The sequence below is a fragment of the Bos javanicus genome, chromosome 5 (assembly GCF_032452875.1).
Source record: "Bos javanicus breed banteng chromosome 5, ARS-OSU_banteng_1.0, whole genome shotgun sequence".
Classification (NCBI taxonomy): domain Eukaryota; kingdom Metazoa; phylum Chordata; class Mammalia; order Artiodactyla; family Bovidae; genus Bos; species Bos javanicus.
Genome location: NC_083872.1, coordinates 25,345,205 through 25,367,355, shown reverse-complemented (window position 1 = coordinate 25,367,355; position 22,151 = coordinate 25,345,205). Strand labels below are relative to the sequence as shown.

The window sequence follows — 22,151 nt, the reverse complement described above, 5'->3', positions numbered from 1 at the left end:
TCTGTGTATCCAAGTACATAAACAGTGTCCAGCAGATGATATTTTGAAAGGTTTAAAAATATTTTTTACCACAAGTCTTTTAAGAAATATGAGAGGGTGAAAAGTGATAGTATAGATAGAAAAACTAAAAGAACTTTAAAAAATGTGGATGTTCAGACTATGTAACTTCATTTTATAGGCCTTTTGTGTAAAGTTTTAGGTTCCTATAGGCTAGAGCAGATCTGCCGAAATCTAACACAGTGCTTATAAGGTGCTTATTAAGTCCTTTTAATATAATGTCAAGAAAGAATTGCTACCATAGGAATTATGATCATCTTTTAAATGCGCTAGAACTGTGGTTATAAATGAGGGGTGCACATCATAATCACCTGGTGTAGAGTGTAGACATGTGACTTTCTAAAAATAAAGCTCAGTGAAGAATTAGAATGAAAATTCCCATTTGACAACCCCTGCACAGGAAAAATACCCGCTTTATTAAGAGCCTCAAATAATACAGTATTGATAATTTTCAGTTTTTAAGTTTGGGAAATTTCTAGTTTCTGTATTCTCTTTTAGGTTATTTTGGGGTTCAAGTGAGATAGGTCATTGATAAAGGGCATTTTATACAACTCCACTGTGTATCCTTGAGATAGAAGAATACTGCTATTCACATGAGATGTTTGGGTCGTATCCTATGTAAACCTTAGGCAAATTCAGCTCTTGGACTCAGTAAATGAACCACAGTATCCTGTCCTCCTATACAGATCTAAGCAAAAGCCAGTTGTTTCATTTAGTGTTGACTAAAGATATGGTGAGCTGTTCCAGAGTTAGAAGAACAACTGTACTGGATTTACTAAGCAGTGTACACTATAACAAAATCTGTATGTACTGGAATTGAGCAATTTACAGAATTTTCAAAAGTAACACTGACTCTGCATAATGTAGTATAATAATCTACCTAGTAAAATGCATTGTCAAAAGTAAAAATGTTCTGAAACTTAATCATTTATCTTCTGCTTTGGATTTTTGGTCATCAGACTTTTTTTATTTCCCCTTTCTAGAGATTAAGAAGCCACCAGTGGCCCCCAAACCAAAGTTTGTTCTGGCAGCTAATAAGCCAGCTCCACCTCCTGTCGCACCTAAACCTGAGATCTTGGTTTCTAGTGTTCCACAGTCAACAAAGAAAACCAAACCATCCATAGCTCCAAAACCAAAAGTTCTGAAGGTCTCACCTGTCCAGGACATCACACAGTCACCATCAAGGAAATTCGTCGTGAACCTGGAAGAGCATACACAGGAATTCCCTGAAAGTATTGACAACTCGAACTGCAGAAACAGAGGGCATCCGAGCAGTGATTATATTTTACCAGTGTGTTCCTGCCATCCTGGATGTAACCATAAGCTTGAGAGCAGAAAGAATTTGTATGTCAAGCAGCTTGTCTTAGGCCCCCTGGAAATGCATGAGAATTTAGAAAACAACAAAATTGGTGAGTCCCCTTCAGCTGTGAAAAATCAGCATAAATGTGATTCTGTTGGTGAAAGGGTCAAGAGCCAGAGTAAAGTAGTTTTAAAGGCAAGCATCCTCGAAGAGAAGCTCAAAGATGTTTTAACACAACCAATGTCACCCTTTCTTTTCCCCCAGAAGCACAGATCCACAGACAGTCCAGAAATGAGTGATGGCTGTAATTCCCACAGACAATTCAGCATTGAATTTGCAGATTTGTCACCTTCCCTGTCCAGCTTTGAAAACGTTTCTAATCATCACCCTTGCCACCTACAACTTCCTAGCACTGAATTTCAAAATTTTGAAACTAATCAGAATGACAGTGAAAAAAGCAACACTTGCTATCATTCATCTGAACAAGAAGCTCTAGAAAATGGAAAAAGGAGTCCTTTCTTATCTTCAGATGGAGATAGTAAGAAATCAGAAGCCAGAGACCTTGGTCCCTTGGAAATCCACTTAGTGCCATGTACTCCCAAATTTCCAACTCCCAAGCCCAGAAAAACACATGTTGCACGCCTCTTACGCCAGAGACATATAGATACTTCTAGTGAAAGTACTGAAGAACCAGAGGATGTAGACAGCTTGCCTCATGTTTTCGAAGATAGTTTGAAAAACAATAAAATCAGTGTCTTTCATCAGACTGCTTTGTGTAACCAGGAACAGGTGGACAAAGTGAAGCCAGAAAATAAAGGTGAATTGAATGTGGACCTCACTGGTGACAGACAAAACTCGGTCTATTCACAGAAAGCCTTGCGTCCTGAAACATTTTCCTCTGAAAAAACGGCACCTCCTTTAGAAACAGACTCTAACTTGAGTTCTGACGACAAGTCAGGAGATAGTTCTGGTATGTCACTTGCCGAGGACAAAGGAATCAGTTTTATAAGATGCAGTACTCTATCTATGAGCCTGCCCAAGCAGCTCAAATTAACCTGCAGCGAACATTTGCCTACTGCCTCTAACCCAGGAGTGTCTGCCCCTCAAATGCAAAAGGAATCTATGATAAAAGGTGAAAGTTCCTCAAAAGTTGTCCCCAAAAAACCTCAAAGACACAGTTTGCCTGCTGCCGGAGTGCTTAAAAAGGCTGCCTCTGAGGAGCTTGTGGAGAAAAGTTCTTATCCCTCAAATGAAGAAAAAGATGCAGAGAAGGGTCTAGAAAGAGATCACGTGCAGCATTTATGTGCCCCAAACAATGGTATGTCATCCTCCTTTGATATGCCTAAACGGGCTTCAGAGAAGCCAGTGTGGAAATTACCTCATCCCATTATCCCCTTTTCAGGGAACCCAGAATCCTTAAAGTCTGTCACCATATCCTCAAACAGTGAGACTCCCACACCCCTGACCAAGCCTAGAGCAAAATCATTATCTGCTATGGATGTGGAAAGGTGCACTAAGCCATGCAAAGACTCTCACAAGAAGAACTCTTTAAAGAAGTTGCTCAATATGAAGCTGTCCATCTGTTTCATGAAGAGTGACTTCCAGAAATTTTGGTCCAAGCATAGCCATCTTGGAGACTCAACCTCAGGCAGCCTGGCAGGTGGGGAGCAAAGAGGGAGTGAGAGTGATTGGCATGGCCTGTTGGTAGGAGAAGAGAAGAGAAGTAAACCCATCAAGGCATATTCGGCAGATAACTATAGCCTGGAGTCCCACAAGAAGAGGAAGAAGTTTCGGGGCCACACCAGTGCAGCTAATGGACCAAGAGCCGAGTCTCTGGATGACCAAATGCTGTCCAGGGAGTCGTCCTTGCAGGCACCTTGCAAATCTGTTACCAGCGACTGTGTACCAGAGTATGAAAATATACGGCATTATGAGGAAATACCAGAGTATGAGAACTTGCCCTTTGTTATGGCTATGGGGAAAACTCCCGAGTTGGAACGACGGAACTCCAGCAGCGTGGAGGACACTGATGCAAATGTGTATGAGGTACAGGAGCCGTATGAAGCTCCAGACGGCCAGCTCCAACTCGGACCCAGACACCAGCATTCCAGGTAACACTTAGGTGTCAGACAGACACGTGTATCACTGAAATTAACCTTCAGCAACCCTGGGAGATAGGTTAAGATCTCATAGGTGGGGACAAGTAACTTGGCAAGAGAGTGGTTTATTTGATTTTATTTTTTAATTAATTTTTATTGGAGTATAGTTGCTTTACAATGTTACATTAGTTTCTGCTATACAGCAGAATGAATAAGCTGTACATATACATTATATCCCCTCCCTTTTGGACTTCCTTCCCATTCAGGTCACCACAGTGCACTGAGTGGAATTTCCTGTGCTATACACTGTATTCTCGTTAGTTATCCATTTTATACATCGTATCAATAGCATACATGCGTCAGTCCCAGTCTTCCAATTCCTCCAATCCCTATTTTCCTCCTTGATATCTATATAGTTGTTCTCTACATTTGTGTCTCTGTTTCTGCTCTGCAAATAAGATCATCTATACCATTTTTCTAGATTCCACATGTAGGGGTTAATATAGAATATTTGTTTTTCTTTCTGACTTACTTCATTTTGTATAACTCTCTCTAGGTTCATCACGTCTCTACAAATGACCCAGTTTGAGAGAGCAGTTTAGTTAAGCATATATTAAGTTATTTCCAAAGTGCAGTCTCTTTTTATCATGTAGTCAGGATGGGTATTTGCAATGTAACCTTTAAGTTGTTGACTTAAAAGTACCAACTTGGAATACAGAGCGAGACTCTAGGGGACAAAGTTGTCCAAGTCAATGAGGTTTATTTGCTAGGTATAAGAAATCTGTGAAGCTTTTGAAATCTATGTGTTTACCTTTGGTGCCCTTGTCAGATAAAACCTCTAAATTTGCAGAAGTCACTACTCTTGAGGATTATTTATTTTACTTGTTGAAGGCTAATTACTAAATTCAGATGGAGATAGAAAAAATGCAGGAGAAACATAACTCCTGCCTTTCTCACTTTTGTGTACATACTTCTACCCCTGGTGCGCCTGCTTCATCTGTCTTATTGGAAACCTTGCCTGTCCTTGATGGTCCAGCTCAGCCATCCTTTGCTTTCTGAAGCTTCCACAGTTACCTAGTGGGACGTGTTTACCTCCTGTTCTGATCTCCCACTTGTGCTTTGATGCTGTGGTGTCCTTTGTCTCAGTCTTCTTTATGGTAGAATTGTTTATTGCCATGTCTGATTGGTGTTTGGTTTCAGGCTTCATGAAGAGTTCTGGTCATATCTTTTTGTCCTGCATGAGGCCAAGCAACGGGTTTAGTGGGGGTCGGTAGATTTGGTTGAGTAAATGGAAGAATGAGTGAAAGAAGGGAAAGGGGAGCAGCTTCCTAACCCCAGGAGCAGCTTCCTTCTGTCCCCCTAGTCACAAAGGGATCCTTGGCATTGTGTTGAAAGTGTTTTGTGTTTAACACAAAGCACACAGACCTTTTTGGAAGTCTTTATATTCTTTTTTAGGTTACTAACTTCAAGCCTTTGAGTGCTTAGGTCTTAAGATAGGACTTCTGTAGAAATATTAACGTATGTGGCACATAGTAGAGCCTCAAAAAAAAAAAAAAAAGGATTATTGGATAAATTGAATAAATCAAATTAAGCAAAATCTTAGTTGTTGCACCAAGTAAAATATATTGTCCTTTTACCTTTCAGATGCTCTCTTGGCACTTTTCTTCGCTCATAATCCTCTCTGCCCTTCCTCCTTTAACCCCCAAAGACTTACTCCTTTGCCTTAACTTTTCTAAATCGGACTCCATCCTGTTTACAGCTGTCTACTCTGAATGTTAGTACCTAGGTGAAAACCTCTCCCTTGGCATAAATATTTCAATGGGGAATAAAGTATCCAACTTTTTTAAAGGTCTGTTTTCTATTTTCATGCCTGCTCATCTCACCATGGAACAGTTTTGTTGATGCTGCCGTCCTTTTGAATAATTTTTTATTGGAGGATAGTTGCTTTACAATGTTGTGTTAGTTTCTGCTGCTACTGCCCTCCTTTTAACAAGGTTTTGTGTGTTATTGTGTATGTGTGTACGTTGAAGGGACGAATTTGGCTTCTTTGTGACATCCTGCTGCTGCTAAGTCGCTTCAGTCCTGTCCGACTCTGTGCAACCCCATAGATGGCAGCCCACCAGGCTCCCCTGCCCCTGGGATTTGCCTGGATTTTCCAGGCAAGAACACTGGAGTGGGTTGCCATTTCCTTCTCCAGTGCATGAAAGTGAAAAGTGAAAGTGAAGTCGCTCAGTCGTGTCCGACTCTTAGGGACCCCGTGGACTGCAGCCTACCAGGCTCCTCCATCCATGGGATTTTCCAGGCAAGAGTACTGGAGTGGGGTGCCATTGCCTTCTCCGCTTGAGCAATGAGTGGATGCCAACAATTGAGATAGGATTAGGTTTGGAATAAGAGTAGTGAGTTTGCTTTTGGGATATGTTGGATTTGAGATGCCAGATAACTATCTAGGGGAAAGCGTTAGTTACTCAGTCATGTCTGACTCTTTGTTATCCCATGGACTGTAGCCCACCAGGCTCCTCTGTGGAATTCTCCTGGCAAGAATACTGGAGTGGGTTACCATTCCCTTCTCCAGAGGATCTTCCTGACCCAGAGACTGAACCCGGGTCTCCTGCATTGCAGGTGGATTCTTTACCATCTGAGCCATCAGGGCTTTGTGACATGCTCCTATCCTTAGCTAAGATGAACTTTTTTTCCTTGAAATTGGAGATTTGACCCTTAGTGTTAAGTTTTCTGTCGACCCTCAGACTTGATCTGAAGGGTTTGTGATTATCTCTAATGCAAACTGTAAACTTCTGGAACTTGTTCTTCATCTGGTTTGCTTCTTATGTCTTTAGGGCACTGCTGCTCTGGTCAGGGAGGGAAACGAGGATGGAAGGGGTTAATGTACACATCCAGCCAGTGCAGCCGGATGGCATTCATAAGAAGGGCTTTTTCTCAAGGCCACAGGAAACCGAGGGCGGCTTTGGACAGGTTGAATCTGTCAAGTAGGGCAGCCTGGTAAAGAGTGGGTTCTTTACCAAAAGAGCTCTGCTTTTGAATTTCACTTTCCATGGAGATTTTTGTTTAGGCCTGGCGCAGGGAGGCCTGAACAGGCTGGGGAGTCCTAAAATGTGCCAGCTGAATCAAAAGCCTTCAGTCACAGGGCCAGGCTAACAGTGTTGCCTGGGAGGTCGTCCCTTGTGTAAACAACATTGCGCGTGGAAAGAGAAAGGAGAATTCAAGCCTCCCGAGGAGGATACCTGGCTCCCCCCAAAATAAGGTAAATGAGAAATGGGGCATCTGTTTCAGGTGAGCTGAGTGGATCCAAGTGGAAATCCTGTTTGATAATCTGGCTGTTGAGAATACAGATCTATGTTTTAGAGTAATTAAAATTCAACACCCTGTGCTTCTAAAATGATAAGAAAAAACACAAATGAACTCTGTTTAAAATTTTTCTGCTGAAGGGAATCAAAAAAGTGTCTTTAACAGTTTCTTAGGCCTCAAAGAAGAGGTTCTGGATATTTTAGACGGGACTGGTTCACAGAAACTCACTAGTTTTACAGTCTACTTAGATAACCGAGCAGATTCTGGATTAGTAAACAGACATTTGCCAAGCTGGGGTAGCCTGTATGGTCTCCTTCTTTAGAGTATAGATGTTTCATGAATCCAACGGCTTAACATTTACAGATTCATAACAACATGTTTGTAACTCTTCAGGAAAGAATTGCAGGCAGCCCCCAATTTCAAAAAGGATTGTGTTCTGAAAGTTTATGATGATTTGAAACTTAGTGTATTTCTCAAAGACACAGTTGTGGGATGGTGATATAACCCCAGTTTAGTCTCCTGGTTACATTAGCTGTTACTGTCACGGTGTCTCCTTGCCCCTCTCCAGGTAGATTGATCCTCAGTGCTTTGTGCTAATACAGGAGAGTTGGCCAGGCTGGAGCTGCGTGCCTGCAGGGCAGGAGCAGAGTTGCTGTTTGGAGGCAGCGGGGTTTGTGGAAAGGGTGAGGCAGCTAAGGAAGAATGAGGAAACTGGGGGCTGGGCTGAGAAAGACTACAAAGCGCTGCCAGTGACAAGAAGGGAAGGGCTGGGTGGGTGGGAATTAGGATGCACTGAATTTGCTTTTCCTCCTTTCTCCTTTACTATTCCTACTCCTCCCCTTAACCCTCCTCAGACTGCTTTGTGTGATTCACCTAATTAGTCTCTGACCTCAGGAGAGAGTGAGTGGAAGAAACTGAGGGAGGGGGCTGGATGGTAAGGAGTGGTTCAGCCAAATCTCAAGGTCAAGGTGGATGATGTCATAGAAACATTATTGTTGATGTCCAGTCGCTCAGTGGTGTCCAGCTCTTTGTGACCCCATGGACTGCAGCATGCCAGTCTTTCCTGTCCTTCACTATCTCCCGTAAGTTTGCTCAGACTTATATCCATTGAGTCAGTGGTGCCATCCAACTATCTCATCCTCTGATGCCCTCTTCTTCTCCTACTCTCAATCTTTCCCAACATCGAGGTCTTTTCCAATGAGTCAGCTCTTCATATCAGGTGGCTAAAGTATTGGAGCTTCAGCATCAGTCGTTCCAGTGAACATTCAGGGTTGATTTCCTTTAGGACTGACTGGATTGATCTCCTTGCTGTCCAAGGAACTCTCAAGAGTCTTCTCCAACATCATAGTTTGAAAGCATCAATTCTTTGGCAGTCAGCTTTCTTTATTATGGTCCAACTCTCGAATCTGTACATGACTTCTGGAAAAACCATAGCTTTGACTAGATGGACTTTTGTTGGCAAAGTGATGTCTCTGCTTTTTAATACACTGTCTAGGTTTGTCATAGCTTTTCTTCGAAGGAGCCAGAGTATTTTAAATGCTCAGAAACAGAGAAAGCATAGAAACATAGCTTTAGGTATTCCCAGGTAGGTCACCACTGTGTCATTGCTCTGGGTTCTCAGAAGTAATTTCATTGGAAGTAAGATAGTGAGCCACCTTGGAGTATTCCAGTGCTCTTGGGGGGTACAGCGACCCTCTTCCTTGATGTGTTTCAGACGTAATACATCTAAAACAACAGGCAGTGGGCCTTTCTCTCTGGCATGCAAGTGACGAGTGCTCATTCACTTCACTAAGAAGTGTGATTTCCATAAGGAAGTTTCTAAAGTTTGGGCCTCTGATGTTAAAGAGTTAGGGACAGATCACAGAACAGTAGTGCCCAAACAGTGGAATTTTCCTCTAAAAATTGTAGCAGATTTCCTAATTCTATAACCCAGAACAGTTTTCCCTGGAAACATTCCAGGTTTTTCCTCTGTTGTTTTAGTTTGTTATTATTATAAGCCCTTCAGAGAAAATGTGTGGTAATTGGGTTTTCCTGGGTAACCTCTCAAGTCCTCAGTTTATTAATTGCGCAAAGGCTGACTGGTATCAAACAGTATGCATTCAGAGATGGAAGCATGTGCTACTCCCTAGGAGTTTCTGCCCAGTGAGGCTGAGTTATAGGACGACAAGCTTTGTCTGAGTTGTATCCCAAATAGGGGTGTTTGACTTCACAGAGATAGTGACACTTGACCTGTGGCTTATAAAATGGACATGATTGGATTTGGCATTTAGATCATTTTCTAACCTCAATAAGAGTGGTTTCATTCTTTGTTTTCTCCTTAATTTAAATACAAAACTGGGCTTAAAGAGCAGCCGAATGGCATTTCAAATCTCAAGTCCCAGTATGGTATTTGTGTTGTAAATCTTCAGACCCAGCCTAGAAGCTGTCTCTCCTGGGTTACATTTACCATCTGGTGGTTTTGTTGGATTTTAATATAACGATTAAAGTATAAATTAATAGCCCTAATGAGCACTTCCATGGTTGTCATAGCACCAGGAAGATTTAGCACAGTTAAAGGGTGGGGGCTGGGACTCGTACATCTCAACAGCAGCTCTTCCTGTGAGTTATTTTCAGTATCAGCTCAGGAAATATCAAAAATCTGTACGGCTCTTTAACTTTGTGCTTCTTGCGTTGGAACCATAGCCACACGGTTTTGGCAGATCTGTTTGTTTACATGCTTACGCTACATTGGAAACATCCACTAGAAGCATTGGATTTTATTTCTTGGCTATGCAACTTTTCTTTTTTCCTTTTAAATATGTACGAGGAATTAAAATGTGGTATTTTTGTACAACTATATACCTTTGATCTCACTCTTGCCAAAACAGATAAGTTAACATTTTATCAAATACATATGTTTTTATGTGACGGAATATCACTTTATACTTTTAGAGAGCATATTTTTAGCCAGAAATAGAAGAATGAATATCCTACATTGTGATTGTGTGCACACACACACATGCCCGTGCGTGTGTGCGAGCGCATCCTGTCTTCCTTGATAAAAATACATTGTTTTGAGATAGCTGATATTTGCACATTTGGGGGAAAAAAGATGACATTGTTTTGAGATAATTGGTGGTTTTTCCATGATTTTTCAATAGTAAAAATTGAATATATAGTTTTAGAATTTCACCAAGGTTATGATTTGTTTCTTTGTTTTTCATAAAATTGCAATTAAGAATTGTATCAATGAGGTAGAAATTGCTTTGCAAAATGAAATTTTGATCTTTTTCCTGGAAAAATTTTCTCATGAATGTTTCTGTTTGGGAAAGGGCACATGTGGGAAGGGTAACAAAAAGGGCCTTCCTTCTTTTCCTGAGCATTTTTAATTTCTGTAAGGACCTGATAGGTAAAGATAGTCAGACAATCCACCAGTCTGTGAATGGATTAAACCTATCAGTAGGATGTTTGCAACCTAATGAATTGTTGCCTTAGAAATAACCAAGAGCAGGAGTTGGGTTCCCAGCCTTATCACAAGAGCATCTTTAGCATATGAAAAATGCAATGGAAAGTAGTGGGAAGTGAGCCGGGGACAATAGCATTAGAGAGAGCAATAAAATTAAATGAATAGTGTTTATGACTTTTAAATGCTGATGTAGTCAAAGAGGGAAAGGTTAGTGTGTTGATGAGGAAAATAATAAGGGAGGAGGGACTAGTATGAAGAGGTGGAGAAGATGCCCTTTGGCCCACCAGTCCTCCAGGTGGTTCAGGGGAATTCCACATGCAGGCCCCTGTTCAAACAAGAGGGGGTGAGTATATTCATATTTCAGGTATTCAGTAAATGCCTGTACTTGTATGCTACTTTGGTAAGTTTTCTGGGTTCTCCCAGACATTTCTTTTAAATGCATCATCTTTTCCTGGGGTTGCATAGATTAATTTAGTATTTAGGGAAAGCCCTTTATTTAAAAAGTAGATCTGTTTTTATTAGCCTGTTTATTTTAACACTTTCTTGAAACTGTATGAAGTACAAAGAGAAGTTCAAGTTACAGTAGTTTTGGGTGTGGGAAGCTACAAAGCACTGCCGACCTTTTTATTAAAGACTGAGTTTAAGAGTTAAGTTCAAGAATGGAACTGCCTCGTTTCTTCTGGATAGTATGGAAAAACAACTTTGGTGGTTTAGTTTGGGTCTTTTGTTTGTGGATCTCGAGAGGGAAAAAAAAGTATTTGCGAGTAGTTTTGTCATCAGGCAGAGACAGTCTATCAGTGGGGCTATAAAAATTCGATTGGTTAAATAGGATATCAGTGGAGTAAAGTACTATGATAGTATTTCCAGAAAGGATAGCTCTCTTCTGCAGTTGTCTTTCAGAGTTCTTATCCCTTTTTGTTTGCGTGTATTATAGATCCATTCTGGTTCCATGTGAGTGTGAATTGGAGTAAGGTTGTATGAGGTATTATTACCCTTTTATATGTAAAGAAACAATCATGGTGATGCTGACTTCAGGAAAAATGGGCAAAGAGGAAATGCAAATGGATTAGTGGTTCTAAGCCCTAACATTGAATGGTCTGTTTACCAGACTCTCCCATTTGTCAAAGTATTTTAGTTTCAGCTTCAGGAAAGGTGAAATAATAAACACTGAACAAAGCAAGTCAGTTTCCCCTGACTGTTTGGATAAAAATTTAAAGGAAAACAAACACATTTAGACTTTTTCTGTTTAAAATGATATCAGTGCTTGTTCTTTGTAGCTCCTGTGGCTTCCATTGAAACCTTTGTTTTACTTAAATCACTTTTTTTTTTTAAAGTAAGTTTCTTGGTAGCATATTTGTAACTGTTGATATACTTTGTCATATATTATTATCATTTAAACGTTAGGAATTAAAGTAAACCAATTAAAGACTTGGTTTCTAACAAACTTAGAATAGCTTGGTTTTTGTGTTTCCTGCCCACCCCCCCCCCCCCGCCCTTAATCTGAAAAGCACTTCTGATTTGAATTGCTTGACAAGTGTAATTTCACATCAGGAAAACATATATAATAAATAAAGAAGGAGTAATTGAATAATTGGAAACTTTTTTCTGTCTTCTTTCTGTTGGTCTTTAGATGTATCTACAGTCATAAGTAAACAGATTTCAATTTAAATGAGTAGTTTTTGCACTATTTAATTTTTCTTTCAATAGCTTCACTGTGAGGAAGAGGAGAATAAAGCATAGTTCCTCTGTAACCCCCAGTTAGGTTGTGGGAAGGACTCTGGGGGCAGGGCTCGGGGCCAGGGGAGCTGGGGGCAAGTAGGGATAAATAATGAGATCGTTCACTAGTCCAGTATGATTTGTTTGTTAACAAAGGTTGGGGTGAAAACATTTAAATGGGGGCCTTTGGGGTAGTTTGGAAACTTTGAAAATTGAAGTGTGTCTTTTAATGGTTTTACTTTAAATGTAGTTTTAGAATCATTAAAGTTCAGAATTAAAGGAGTCATTAGAAAGCATTCGGGCCAGCCTCCTCATTCACTTGATAAAACCCAGCACAGCAGGATTTGTTGACTTTCCCTACAGGAGAGAGATGGAACTTGCAAAACCGTGGCTCCAACCTGGTGCTTCATAATACCACATCTCCACTTCTAACGCTATTGTGGAAGTATTACAGAGACCACAAGTTTTAGAAAATTCAAGTGATCTTAGTTGCAGAAAGCTTCAGGATTGCTTGTGCCTTGGCCTTATTTTCTCCTGCTATGACGGATAATGTTCCCCGTGTGAGGAAAGAGGGCTGCCACACAGATGTGTGACTCCTACTTTAAATGGTGATTTCAGGGAGGTGAGTGTTCAAACTAAGCAGAAGCTTTACAAATAATCTCATGCCACTAATATATGGTAGTATATTAGTATTTCTTTCCTTCAACTCTCTGATTCTCCCCATCAATCCAGTTTTTTTTCCCCCATTTCACCAAAACTTTATTGATCAGACAATATCAAGGATAAGAAATGCTGTAATATCATATACATAGATTCCATATTTAATAGTAATAGCTGATATTTCTGATATACTAGGAACTCTCATAAGAGTTATTTAGTCCCTATTATCCTATGCAGCAGATCCTTGGTTCAATTCCTGCATTGGGAAGATCCCCTAGAGAAGGGATAGGCTACCCACTCCAGTATTCTTGGGCTTCCCTGGTGGCTCAGACAGTAAAGAATCTGCCTATAATGCAGGAGACCTGGGTTCGATCCCTGGGTTGAGAAGAACCCCTAGAAGGAGGGCATGGCAACCCACTCCAGTATTCTTGCCTGGAGAATCCCCATGGATTCTCCTCCTGTCAGAGGAGCCTGACAGGCTACATTGCATGGGGTCACACAGAGTCTGACACAACTGAAGTGACTTCAGTTCAGTTCAGTTGCTCAGTCATGTCCAACTCTGTGTGACCCCATGAATTGCAGCACACCAGGGCTCCGTGTCCATCATCAACTCCTGGAGATCACCCAAACTCCTATCCATCGAGTCGGTGATGCCATCCAGCCATCTCATCCTCTGTCGTCCCCTTCTCCTCCTGCCCCCAATCCCTCCCAGCATCAGAGTCTTTTCCAATGAGTCAACTCTTTGCATGAGGTGGCCAAAGTATTGGAGTTTCAGCTTTAGCATCAGTCCTTCCAAAGATAGATATTATCTTTTATTACAGATGAGGAAACTAAGACTTCAGTGAGGTTTAATAACTTGCCCAGGGGCACACAGCTGATATTCAGAAAAACTGATCCTGAGACATAATAATTTTAAATCAGAACATGTTCATATTATAGACTATCTACCCAGGAGACTATGATTGAAAAAATATTACTGTCCCCAGTTTGTTCACTATCTAGAGGAAAAAACACGGGACACCTGCGGTGATTTGTATAGAAATTAATGAGCATTTTCAGAGGCCCAGGATTTTTCATGCAAGATAAGTTTGTGAATTGGAAAGCTTTTATGGGAATAGGTGTTTCGGTGGTTAAAAATGGAAATAATCATGCCATGTTTGCATTTGGTCAAGTTAATGGTGGTTGCTATTCAGAACGAGTTAAAATAGTTCCTGTCATTTACTGGTTGCATGTGGACATCAGTGATACAGAAGGAGTTATGCATGCCTCATATTTCCCCACTGATTTACATGACACTTGCTTTTTTATCTATTATTCCAGTTCCTCATTTCGTTTTCTGTCAAGTACTTTCCGAGCTCTAAGCACTGTAGTTTTTTTTATTTTGTTTTTTCTTTTTCTTTTTTTTTTTTGGCCACGCTGGGCAGCATTCAAGATCTTAGTTCCCCAACCAGGGATTGGACCTCTGCCCCTGGCAGTGGAAGCATAGAGTCTTAACCACTGGACCACTGGGGAAGCCCCCCTAAAGCCCTGTAGTTTAAAATTAGTTACTATTTATAGATTCTCCAAAGGAAATAATTTTGTAGGGCGGCAGTACCTTTTATAATACATAATAGCCTTATTATCTTGATGAAAAATTAGATTTAAGAGAATGGTGAATTTTTTTTCCCCAAAGAGGCAGGTGATAAACTCTCTAGTTGAAGATTAGAGGAAGTAGGATTTCTGGAGCCTTTGAATTATGAGAGGATAAGACCTGGAAACTAGGAGAAGAAAACATTCAGTTGGATTGTAGGTCAAAAGAAATTTTCTTAGCTAAAGCATTTCTAGCATCATTGCTGGGACTACGGACATGTGTCACAATTGTTGACCCTCTCTACCTAGGGGCTGGTGAAACCTACCTCCAAGGGCAAACTAATTGAAATGCCTCTTTAAATTCAGCACCAGTGTTCATCCTGCCTAACCTGAACTAAACCTGGCTAGTCTTCATTTTAAGCAAATAATGCTATAAATCATATTATCAATTCAGTTCAGTCACTCAGTCATTTGCGACGCTACGGACTGTAACACACCAGGCTTCCCTGTCGACCAACTCCTAGAGCTTACTCAAACTCATGTCCATCAAGTCAGTGATGCCATCCAATGATCTCATCCCCTGTCATCCCTTTCTCCTCCCTCCTTCAATCTTTCCCAGCATCAGGGTCTTTTCCAGTGAGTCAGTTCTTCGCATCAGGTGGCCAAAGGATTGGAGCTTCAGGTTCAGCATCAGTCCTTCCAATGAATATTCAGGACTGATTGCCTTTAGGATGGACTGGTTGGATCTCCTTGCAGTCCAAGGAACTCTCAAGAATCTTCTCCAACACCACAGTTCAAAAGCATCAGCTTGTCAGCACTCAGCTTTCTTTATTGTCCAACTCTCACATCCATGTATGACCACTGGAAAAACCATAGCTTTGACTAGATGGACCTTTGTCGGCAAAGTAATGTCTCTGCTTTTTAATATGCTGTCTAGGTTGGTCATAGCTTTTCTTCCAGGGAGTGAGCGTCTTTATATTTCATGGCTGCAGTCAGCATCCGCAGTGATTTTGGAGCCCCCAAAAATAAAGTCTCTCACTGTTTCCATTGTTTCCCCATCTATTTGCCATGAAGTGATGGAACTGGATGCCATTATCTTCGTTTTTTGAATGTTGAGTTTTAAGCCAACTTTTTCACTCTCCTCTTTCACTTTCATCAAGAGGCTTTTTAGTTCCTCTTCACTTTCTGCCATAAGGCTGGTGTCATCTGCATATCTGAGGTTACTGATATTTCTCCCGGCTATCTTGATTCCAGCTTGTGCTTCTTCCAGCCCAGTGTTTCTCATGATGTACTCTGCATAGAAGTTAAATAAGCAGGGTGACAATATACAGACTCCTTTCCATATTTGGAACCAGTCTGTTCTTCCATGCCCAGTTCTAACTGTTGCTTCCTGACCTGCATACAGATTTCTCAAGAGGCAGATCAGGTGGTCTGGTATTCCCATCTCTTTCAGAATTTTCCACAGTTTATTGTGATCCACACAGTCAACAGGTTTGGCATAGTCAATAAAGCAGAAGTAGATGTTTTTCTGGAATTCTCTTGCCTTTTCTATGATCCAACAGATGTTGGCAATTATATCTCTGGTTCTTCTGCCTTTTCTAAATCCAACTTGAACATCTGGAAGTTCACGGTTCACATACTGTTGAAGCCTGACTTGGAGAATTTTGAGCATTACTTGACTAGCGTGTGAGATGAGTGCAATTGTGTGGTAGTTTGAGCATTCTTTGGCATTGCCTTTCTTTGGGATTGGAATGAAAACTGACCTTTTCCAGTCCTGTGGCCATGGCTGAGTTTTCCAAATTTGCTGGCATATTGAGTGCGGCACTTTCACAGCATCATCTTTCAGGATTTGAAATAGCTCAACTGGAATTCCATCACCTCCACTAGCTTTGTTCGTAGTGATGCTTCCTAAGGCCCACTTGACTTTACATACCAGGATATTATATTAGTTTCTGGTATATAGGCAAGAGATTCAGTTTTTTAAACACACATATGTATTTTTTTTCAGATTGTTTTCCATTATCAGTTATTATAAAATATTATATATAGTTCCCTGTACTGTATAGTGGGTCCTTATCTCTTTTATAAATAGTAGTGTGTATCTGTTATTCCCAAACTCCTCTAATTACCCCTCCCTGCCCACAGTAACTTTGTTTTCTGTGTCTGTGAACCTCTGCATATAAGTGATATCATATGACATTTGTCTTTCAGATGTTTGTCAGACTTACTTCAGCTAGTATGATAATCTGTGGGTCCATCTGTGTTTCTTCAAGTGGCATTATTTTGTTCTTTTCTGTGGCCAAGTAATAGTCCATTGTATATATGTAGCACATCTTCTTTAGCTGTTTATAACTGTGGGTGGACATTACATTGTTTCTGCGCCTTGGCTATTGTAAATAGTGCTGCTCTGAACGTAGGGATGCATTTATTTCTTCAAATTGTGGTTTTATCCAGGGCATGCCCTGGAGTGGAATTGCCACATCATATGGTGACTCTAGTTTTAGTTCTTAAGGACCCTCCATACTGTTCTCCATAGTGGCTGTACCAGTTTATATTCCCACCAACAGTGTGGGAGGGTTCCCTTTTCTCCCTCCCACTTAATTTTGTTACATTGCTTTATCCCCCATGCCTGGAACAGTGCCTGGCATATGGTAGGGACATAGTAAATATTTATTAAAGACTGAATAAGGAAGTGGATTTGTGGCTCCTGTGTCACCATTCCCATCTGTAGCACATTGCCTGGCATTTGCTGTTTGTTGCATTATAAAAGTAACGGCTAACATGAGTTGTGTTGACTATACCAAGCAGTACAAGGCACACCTTATTCTACTGTTGCACAACACTAACTCATTCTTCTACCAGAGTTTTGCTATACTTCTTACCACTCCCGCTAAAAGAGGAAACATGTAGTAAATGAAATAAAGGAACAAATGGTGTAAGAGATTATAAGCACTTTTGTATCCTTGACCCCAGCACATACCTGGCACAAAATAGATGAACAGATCTGAGTAAATAGTTGTCAGGTTATACGTTGCTTTTACTTGCATGAAGTCAGAGTCCAGCTGCATTTTGAGTAAACCAGTGTCCCAGTGACCGGGCTTCCAGAATATACAGGAAACACCTGATCATTTTGGAAAGCAATTACACCGATTTGGAGAATTACCGCTGTTCAGTAAAACAAAGCTCCCTTTGAGAAGACACGCTGAGTTAAAAGCCCTTACACGCGTCTGTCTTTTTTAGCTATGTAGTGAGCACCCTTCCACATGGTGGGATAGTGACGCACAAAACATTCCGTCTCTCTGATTCCACTAGTCCTTTGATCAAGCTTGTGGAACGGTTTTTAACAGTTTCATAAGTAGTGCAGATCTTAAAATCTTCATATGCTATTCAGAAAACAATTTTTAAAAATTGTCTATCACTAGAAAAAATTACAGTTTTACAAAACTCTTCTTAACGAAAGACCTGTCCCCATGTCTTACATGTAAAACTGAACGTGAAAATATTTGGGCAGTCTGTAGGTACCTTTGGAGTAAGCAAAAATTTACTAAGATATCCCAAAGTCAAGAGCCTGGTAAAGGGCCTTGTGCAACTTTTATGTATATGGGGAAATGCTCAGAATGTTTTAGCTACAGAAAACCTGTTTTCCCTTGTAGAGTGAATTAGTCATAAAATTATCTCAGGATTTGAACATCTATCTGCATTATTTCAGACTCTGCTTCATTGTCTCTAAATAAAGTGTTTTGTGAACCCCAGCATGGACTAGTTGGCTATCCAGATGGGGAAGATGTTAAGAGTTTTATCTAAGAAAATTATAAAATCTTTTATAAAAATGTTACCTTAAAAAAACTCTCTATTTTATCTTTTAGTATTCTTATTCTATATTGGGTAAAATCCCATGTACTAGCTGTTAAGAAGACAGGTAAAATGTTCTTATGGATTTGCACAGATAACCTGTGAAAGCTATTTAGTAGATTACCTCTTTCTTTAGTGTGTTAAAAGTTGTTTCCAGTTAACAGGTACTTACATAATATTGTGTATTGAGCACCATATTTGGGGAAGTATAAAAGGAACTCTTAAAATGAAAAACAGAAGGCTTTAGTGACGAATATAAAATAAAGATCTGAAGGGTTAAAGTTTTCTCTTGGCTGTCTGAAGAGGCCTTACAAATAGCTGTGAAAAGAAGAGAAGCAAAGAGCAAAGGAGAAAAGGAAAGATATACCCATTTGAATGCAGAGTTCCAAAGAATAGCAAGGAGAGATAAGAAAGCCCTCAGTGATGAGTGCAAAGAAATAGAGGAAAACAGTAGAATGGGAAAGACTAGAGATCTCTTCAAGAAAATTAGAGATACCAAGGGAACATTTCATGCAAAGTTGGGCTCTATGAAGGACAGAAATGGTATGGACCCAACAGAAGCAGGAGATATTAAGAAGAGATGGCAAGAATACACAGAGGAACTGTACAAAAAGATCTTCACGACCCAGATAATCACGATGGTGTGATCACTCACCTAGAGCCAGACATCCTGGAATGTGAAGTCAAGTGGGCCTTAGGAAGCATCACCTGTGTCCATAATACTGTTCTCTATGTCTATTCTCCATTGTGAAGTGAAGTTGCTCAGTCGAGTCCGACTCTTTGCGACCCCATGAGCTGTAGCCTACCAAGTTCCTCTGCCCATGGGATTTTCCAGGCAAGAATACTGGAGCCGGTTGCCATTTTCTTCTCTAGGTGACCTTCCCAACCCAGGGATTGAACCCAGGTCTCCCGCATTGTAGGCAGATGCTTTATTGTCTGAGCCACCAGGGAAGCCCATTGCTGCCCTGCAAATAAATTCATTGGTACCATCTTTCTAGATTCCATATGTATGTGTTAGTATACAATATTTATCTTTCTCTTTCTGAATTACTTCATGCTGTATAATAGGCTCTGGGTTTATCCACCTCATTAGTACTGACTCAGATGCATTCCTTTTTTATGGCTGAATAATATTCCATTGTATATATGCACCACAGCTTCTTTATCCATTCACCTGTCAATGGACATCTAGGTTGCTTCCATGTTCTAGCTATTGTAAATAGTGCTGCAGTGAACAATGGGATACATGTGTCTCTTTTCAGTTTTGGTTTCCTCAGGGTATATGCCTAAGAGTGGGATTGGTGGGTCATATGGTGGTTTTATTCCTAGTTTTTTAAGGAATCTCCATACTGTCTTCCATGGTGGCTGTATCAGTTTACATTCCCACCGAAAGTGCAGGAGCTTTCCCTTTTCTCCACACCCTGTCCAGCATTTGTTGTTTATAGAGCTGGTTGTTTATTTTGAAAATTAATCCTTTGTCAGTTGTTTCATTTGCTATTATTTTCTCCCATTCTGAGGTTTATCTTTTCACCTGGCTTATAGTTTCCTTTGTTGTGCAAAAACTTTTAAGTTTAATCACGTCCCACTTGTTTATTTTTGTTTTTATTTCCATTACTCTTGGAGGTGGGTCTTAGAGGATCTTGCTTTGATTTATGTCATCAAGTGTTCTAGCTACATTTTCCTTGAAGAGTTTTATAATTTCTGGTCTTACATTTAGGTCTTTAATCCATTTTGAGTTTATCTTTGTGTATGGTGTTAGGAAGTATTCTAATTTTACATATTACTATATTTTAATTCTAAATGTTATATAGAATTCTTGTTTTAAAAAAATATTAAATATAGAGATAGTGAAAAATAAAACAGTCCCTTTCCCTCTCATTACCCTCTTGTGTTCCAGCTGAAAGATAAGGGTTTTGAAGGATTTTGTTTGTTTTTGTTTTGCTTTCTAATATGGAAAGTTTTAGAATGAATGGAAAGTTTAGGGGTAGTTTGTCTCTGTCCCTGGGAGGCTATTGTTATCTTGGAAGTAAGTGAGAAAGACAGAAGCTGTCAGCCCTATTTCCCCCTGGGCAGGAATAGCATCTTCCTTCTTGTGTGTCAATGCCTGACATGAAAAGTAACGCCCCAGAAGCTCAGTGAATGGCCAGAGTTGACACATGTCACAGCCGGAGGAGTGGAGGACGCTTTGTCTTTTCTTTTGTTGTTTTAGTCTTTAATTAAGTCATGTCTGACTCTTTGTGACCCCATGGACTAGAGCCCACTAGGCTCCTCTGTCCATGGAATTCTCTAGACAGGAATACTGGAGTATTCTTTAGGAGGAATACTTCTCCAGGGGATCTTCCTGACCCAGGGATTGAACCTGCATCTTCTTGGCAGGCGGATTCTTTACCACTGAGGTACCTGGGAAGCCCCTTTGTCTTTCTACCTGGTGTCTTAATTTCTCTTTACTTCCCTCCTCTCTTCTTTTTCTCTTCCTTTTTTTTTTGTGCTTTTAGCTAGTGGCTCAGAACAGAGGATCAGTGTTTTGAAGGCCTACTAGATTCTTTATGCTATTTAACCTCATATGAAAGTCTGTACAAGTATTTGGCTTTACTTTGCGAAATGAAGTTCATATTGGCAAGGAAATCAGCAGTTTCATTCCACAAGTGACACTTCCTTCCTATATCATTCATAGACCATCTCTGCCTATATTGGTCTTTGAAGTTGTCATTGTGATCATTATATGTCAAAGAGGGATGAAGCTAGCTTTTCGAAAGTTACTTTAAAAAGTATCTTGAGACTCAGCAGGATACCTTTAAGTCATTTATGTTGGTGATTGAAATTCTTTTAGAAACAGGAGACTGTATTGTGAAACCGGGCTTTCAGTCTTCCTGTACAAGTAGTAAACTACCACAGAGAAGCAGTGAAATTAAACGTGGAAAACAAGCCCAGGAGTGACCTGTAAAACCACAGCTCACATGATCTCACTGCAGGAGTTCTTTACTCAGATGTGTGTGCTGGTGATGAGCTGTTTCACATGACTGACCATGCAGAAGGTTCTCTCTTGCAGTCCTTTTTGCTACAAGTCTAGACCTCTAAGTGTCTAGAGTACTAATTTCCTTCTAAATACTAGAGATGATCACACACACACACACATGAAGAGAAAGAGAGTGCACACAGGAAAGTGAACTTTCTATGTCTCAGACATTGTTAGAGCATCATTTACATTAATTCATTTAATTCTCATAAAACCCTGTCAGGTAGACACTATGATATCCCCATTTTATGGATGAGGAAATGAGACATAATGAGGTTAAGTCAGTTTCACGTATCTAGTAAATGCTTAGATGACGACTCAGACAGGCAGTTTTGCTCCAAGTCAGAGTGTGTCTAGCATCTACTCTGAGAAACTATGAAACTATGATGAAATGTTTGTGACTCTGCAAAAGTGCATCCGTTTATCTCACTTCTTGAATGCATGTTTATTTTTACCTCCCTTCCATTTTCTCTGACTCTAGAAAATGTTGCTCAAGTTTGATAAAAATGTTGTGATTTTGTTTGTTTCCCAGTCAAGGGAGCCAGAGATAAAGGAGGCGGTCAATAATGTAACCAGTGCAAAGATAACACTGATATTGTTTTGTGGAGGACAAAACTTTCCTGAAGCCATCTGCAGATTCTCAGTCTTAAAAAAAATGGGCCTGTATCCAATGTACTCTGAGGAAGAAATGGGTCCCATATGAGTCTTTGGGGTTGTTGACAATTCATAGTTGATCTAGAGTAGTCTAAGAGAAATGATAAATACAGTTTTTCATGCATATTTTAAATAAGGAAGTGGACTGATTTATTCATAAGCGATAGTTTAACCTTCCCCTCTTTAGCTACTTATGGGCTACCAAGAAGCCTACTATCTTTTTCCTCCGTGTCAGTGGGAAATCCCAATTACAGGTTGTGGTTCCTGTTAGAAAACGGAAATACTCAAGTAGGCTCGAATACAAAAAGATCTTGAACAGTAAGTAGATTTGGCTTTAACTGCTGATTTCCTTATAATCCCCCACTATTTAATTATAGTGGGGTCTGTATTTAATACAACATTTTATTTTGTGTGATGTGGAATATGTCTTGTGTCTGTAATAATAGCAATAATACCTTAACTTGAAGGTGGCTTGCGTTT

General features: G+C 40.2%; 1 protein-coding gene across 4 annotated transcripts in view; it reads left to right on the top strand.

Moving 5' to 3' along the window:
* Positions 1 to 22,151, top strand: part of FGD6 (FYVE, RhoGEF and PH domain containing 6) — a 107,680-nt gene that overhangs the window by 4,514 nt on the left and 81,015 nt on the right. For 3 of the 4 annotated variants that reach the window (XM_061415769.1, XM_061415768.1, XM_061415770.1), the window contains exon 2: positions 1,041 to 3,468. In XM_061415769.1, the coding sequence (XP_061271753.1) occupies positions 1,041 to 3,468 (2,428 nt within the window). Of the gene's footprint in view, positions 1 to 1,040; positions 3,469 to 22,151 lie in introns of those variants that run through there. The other variant, XM_061415771.1, reaches the window with a different exon arrangement.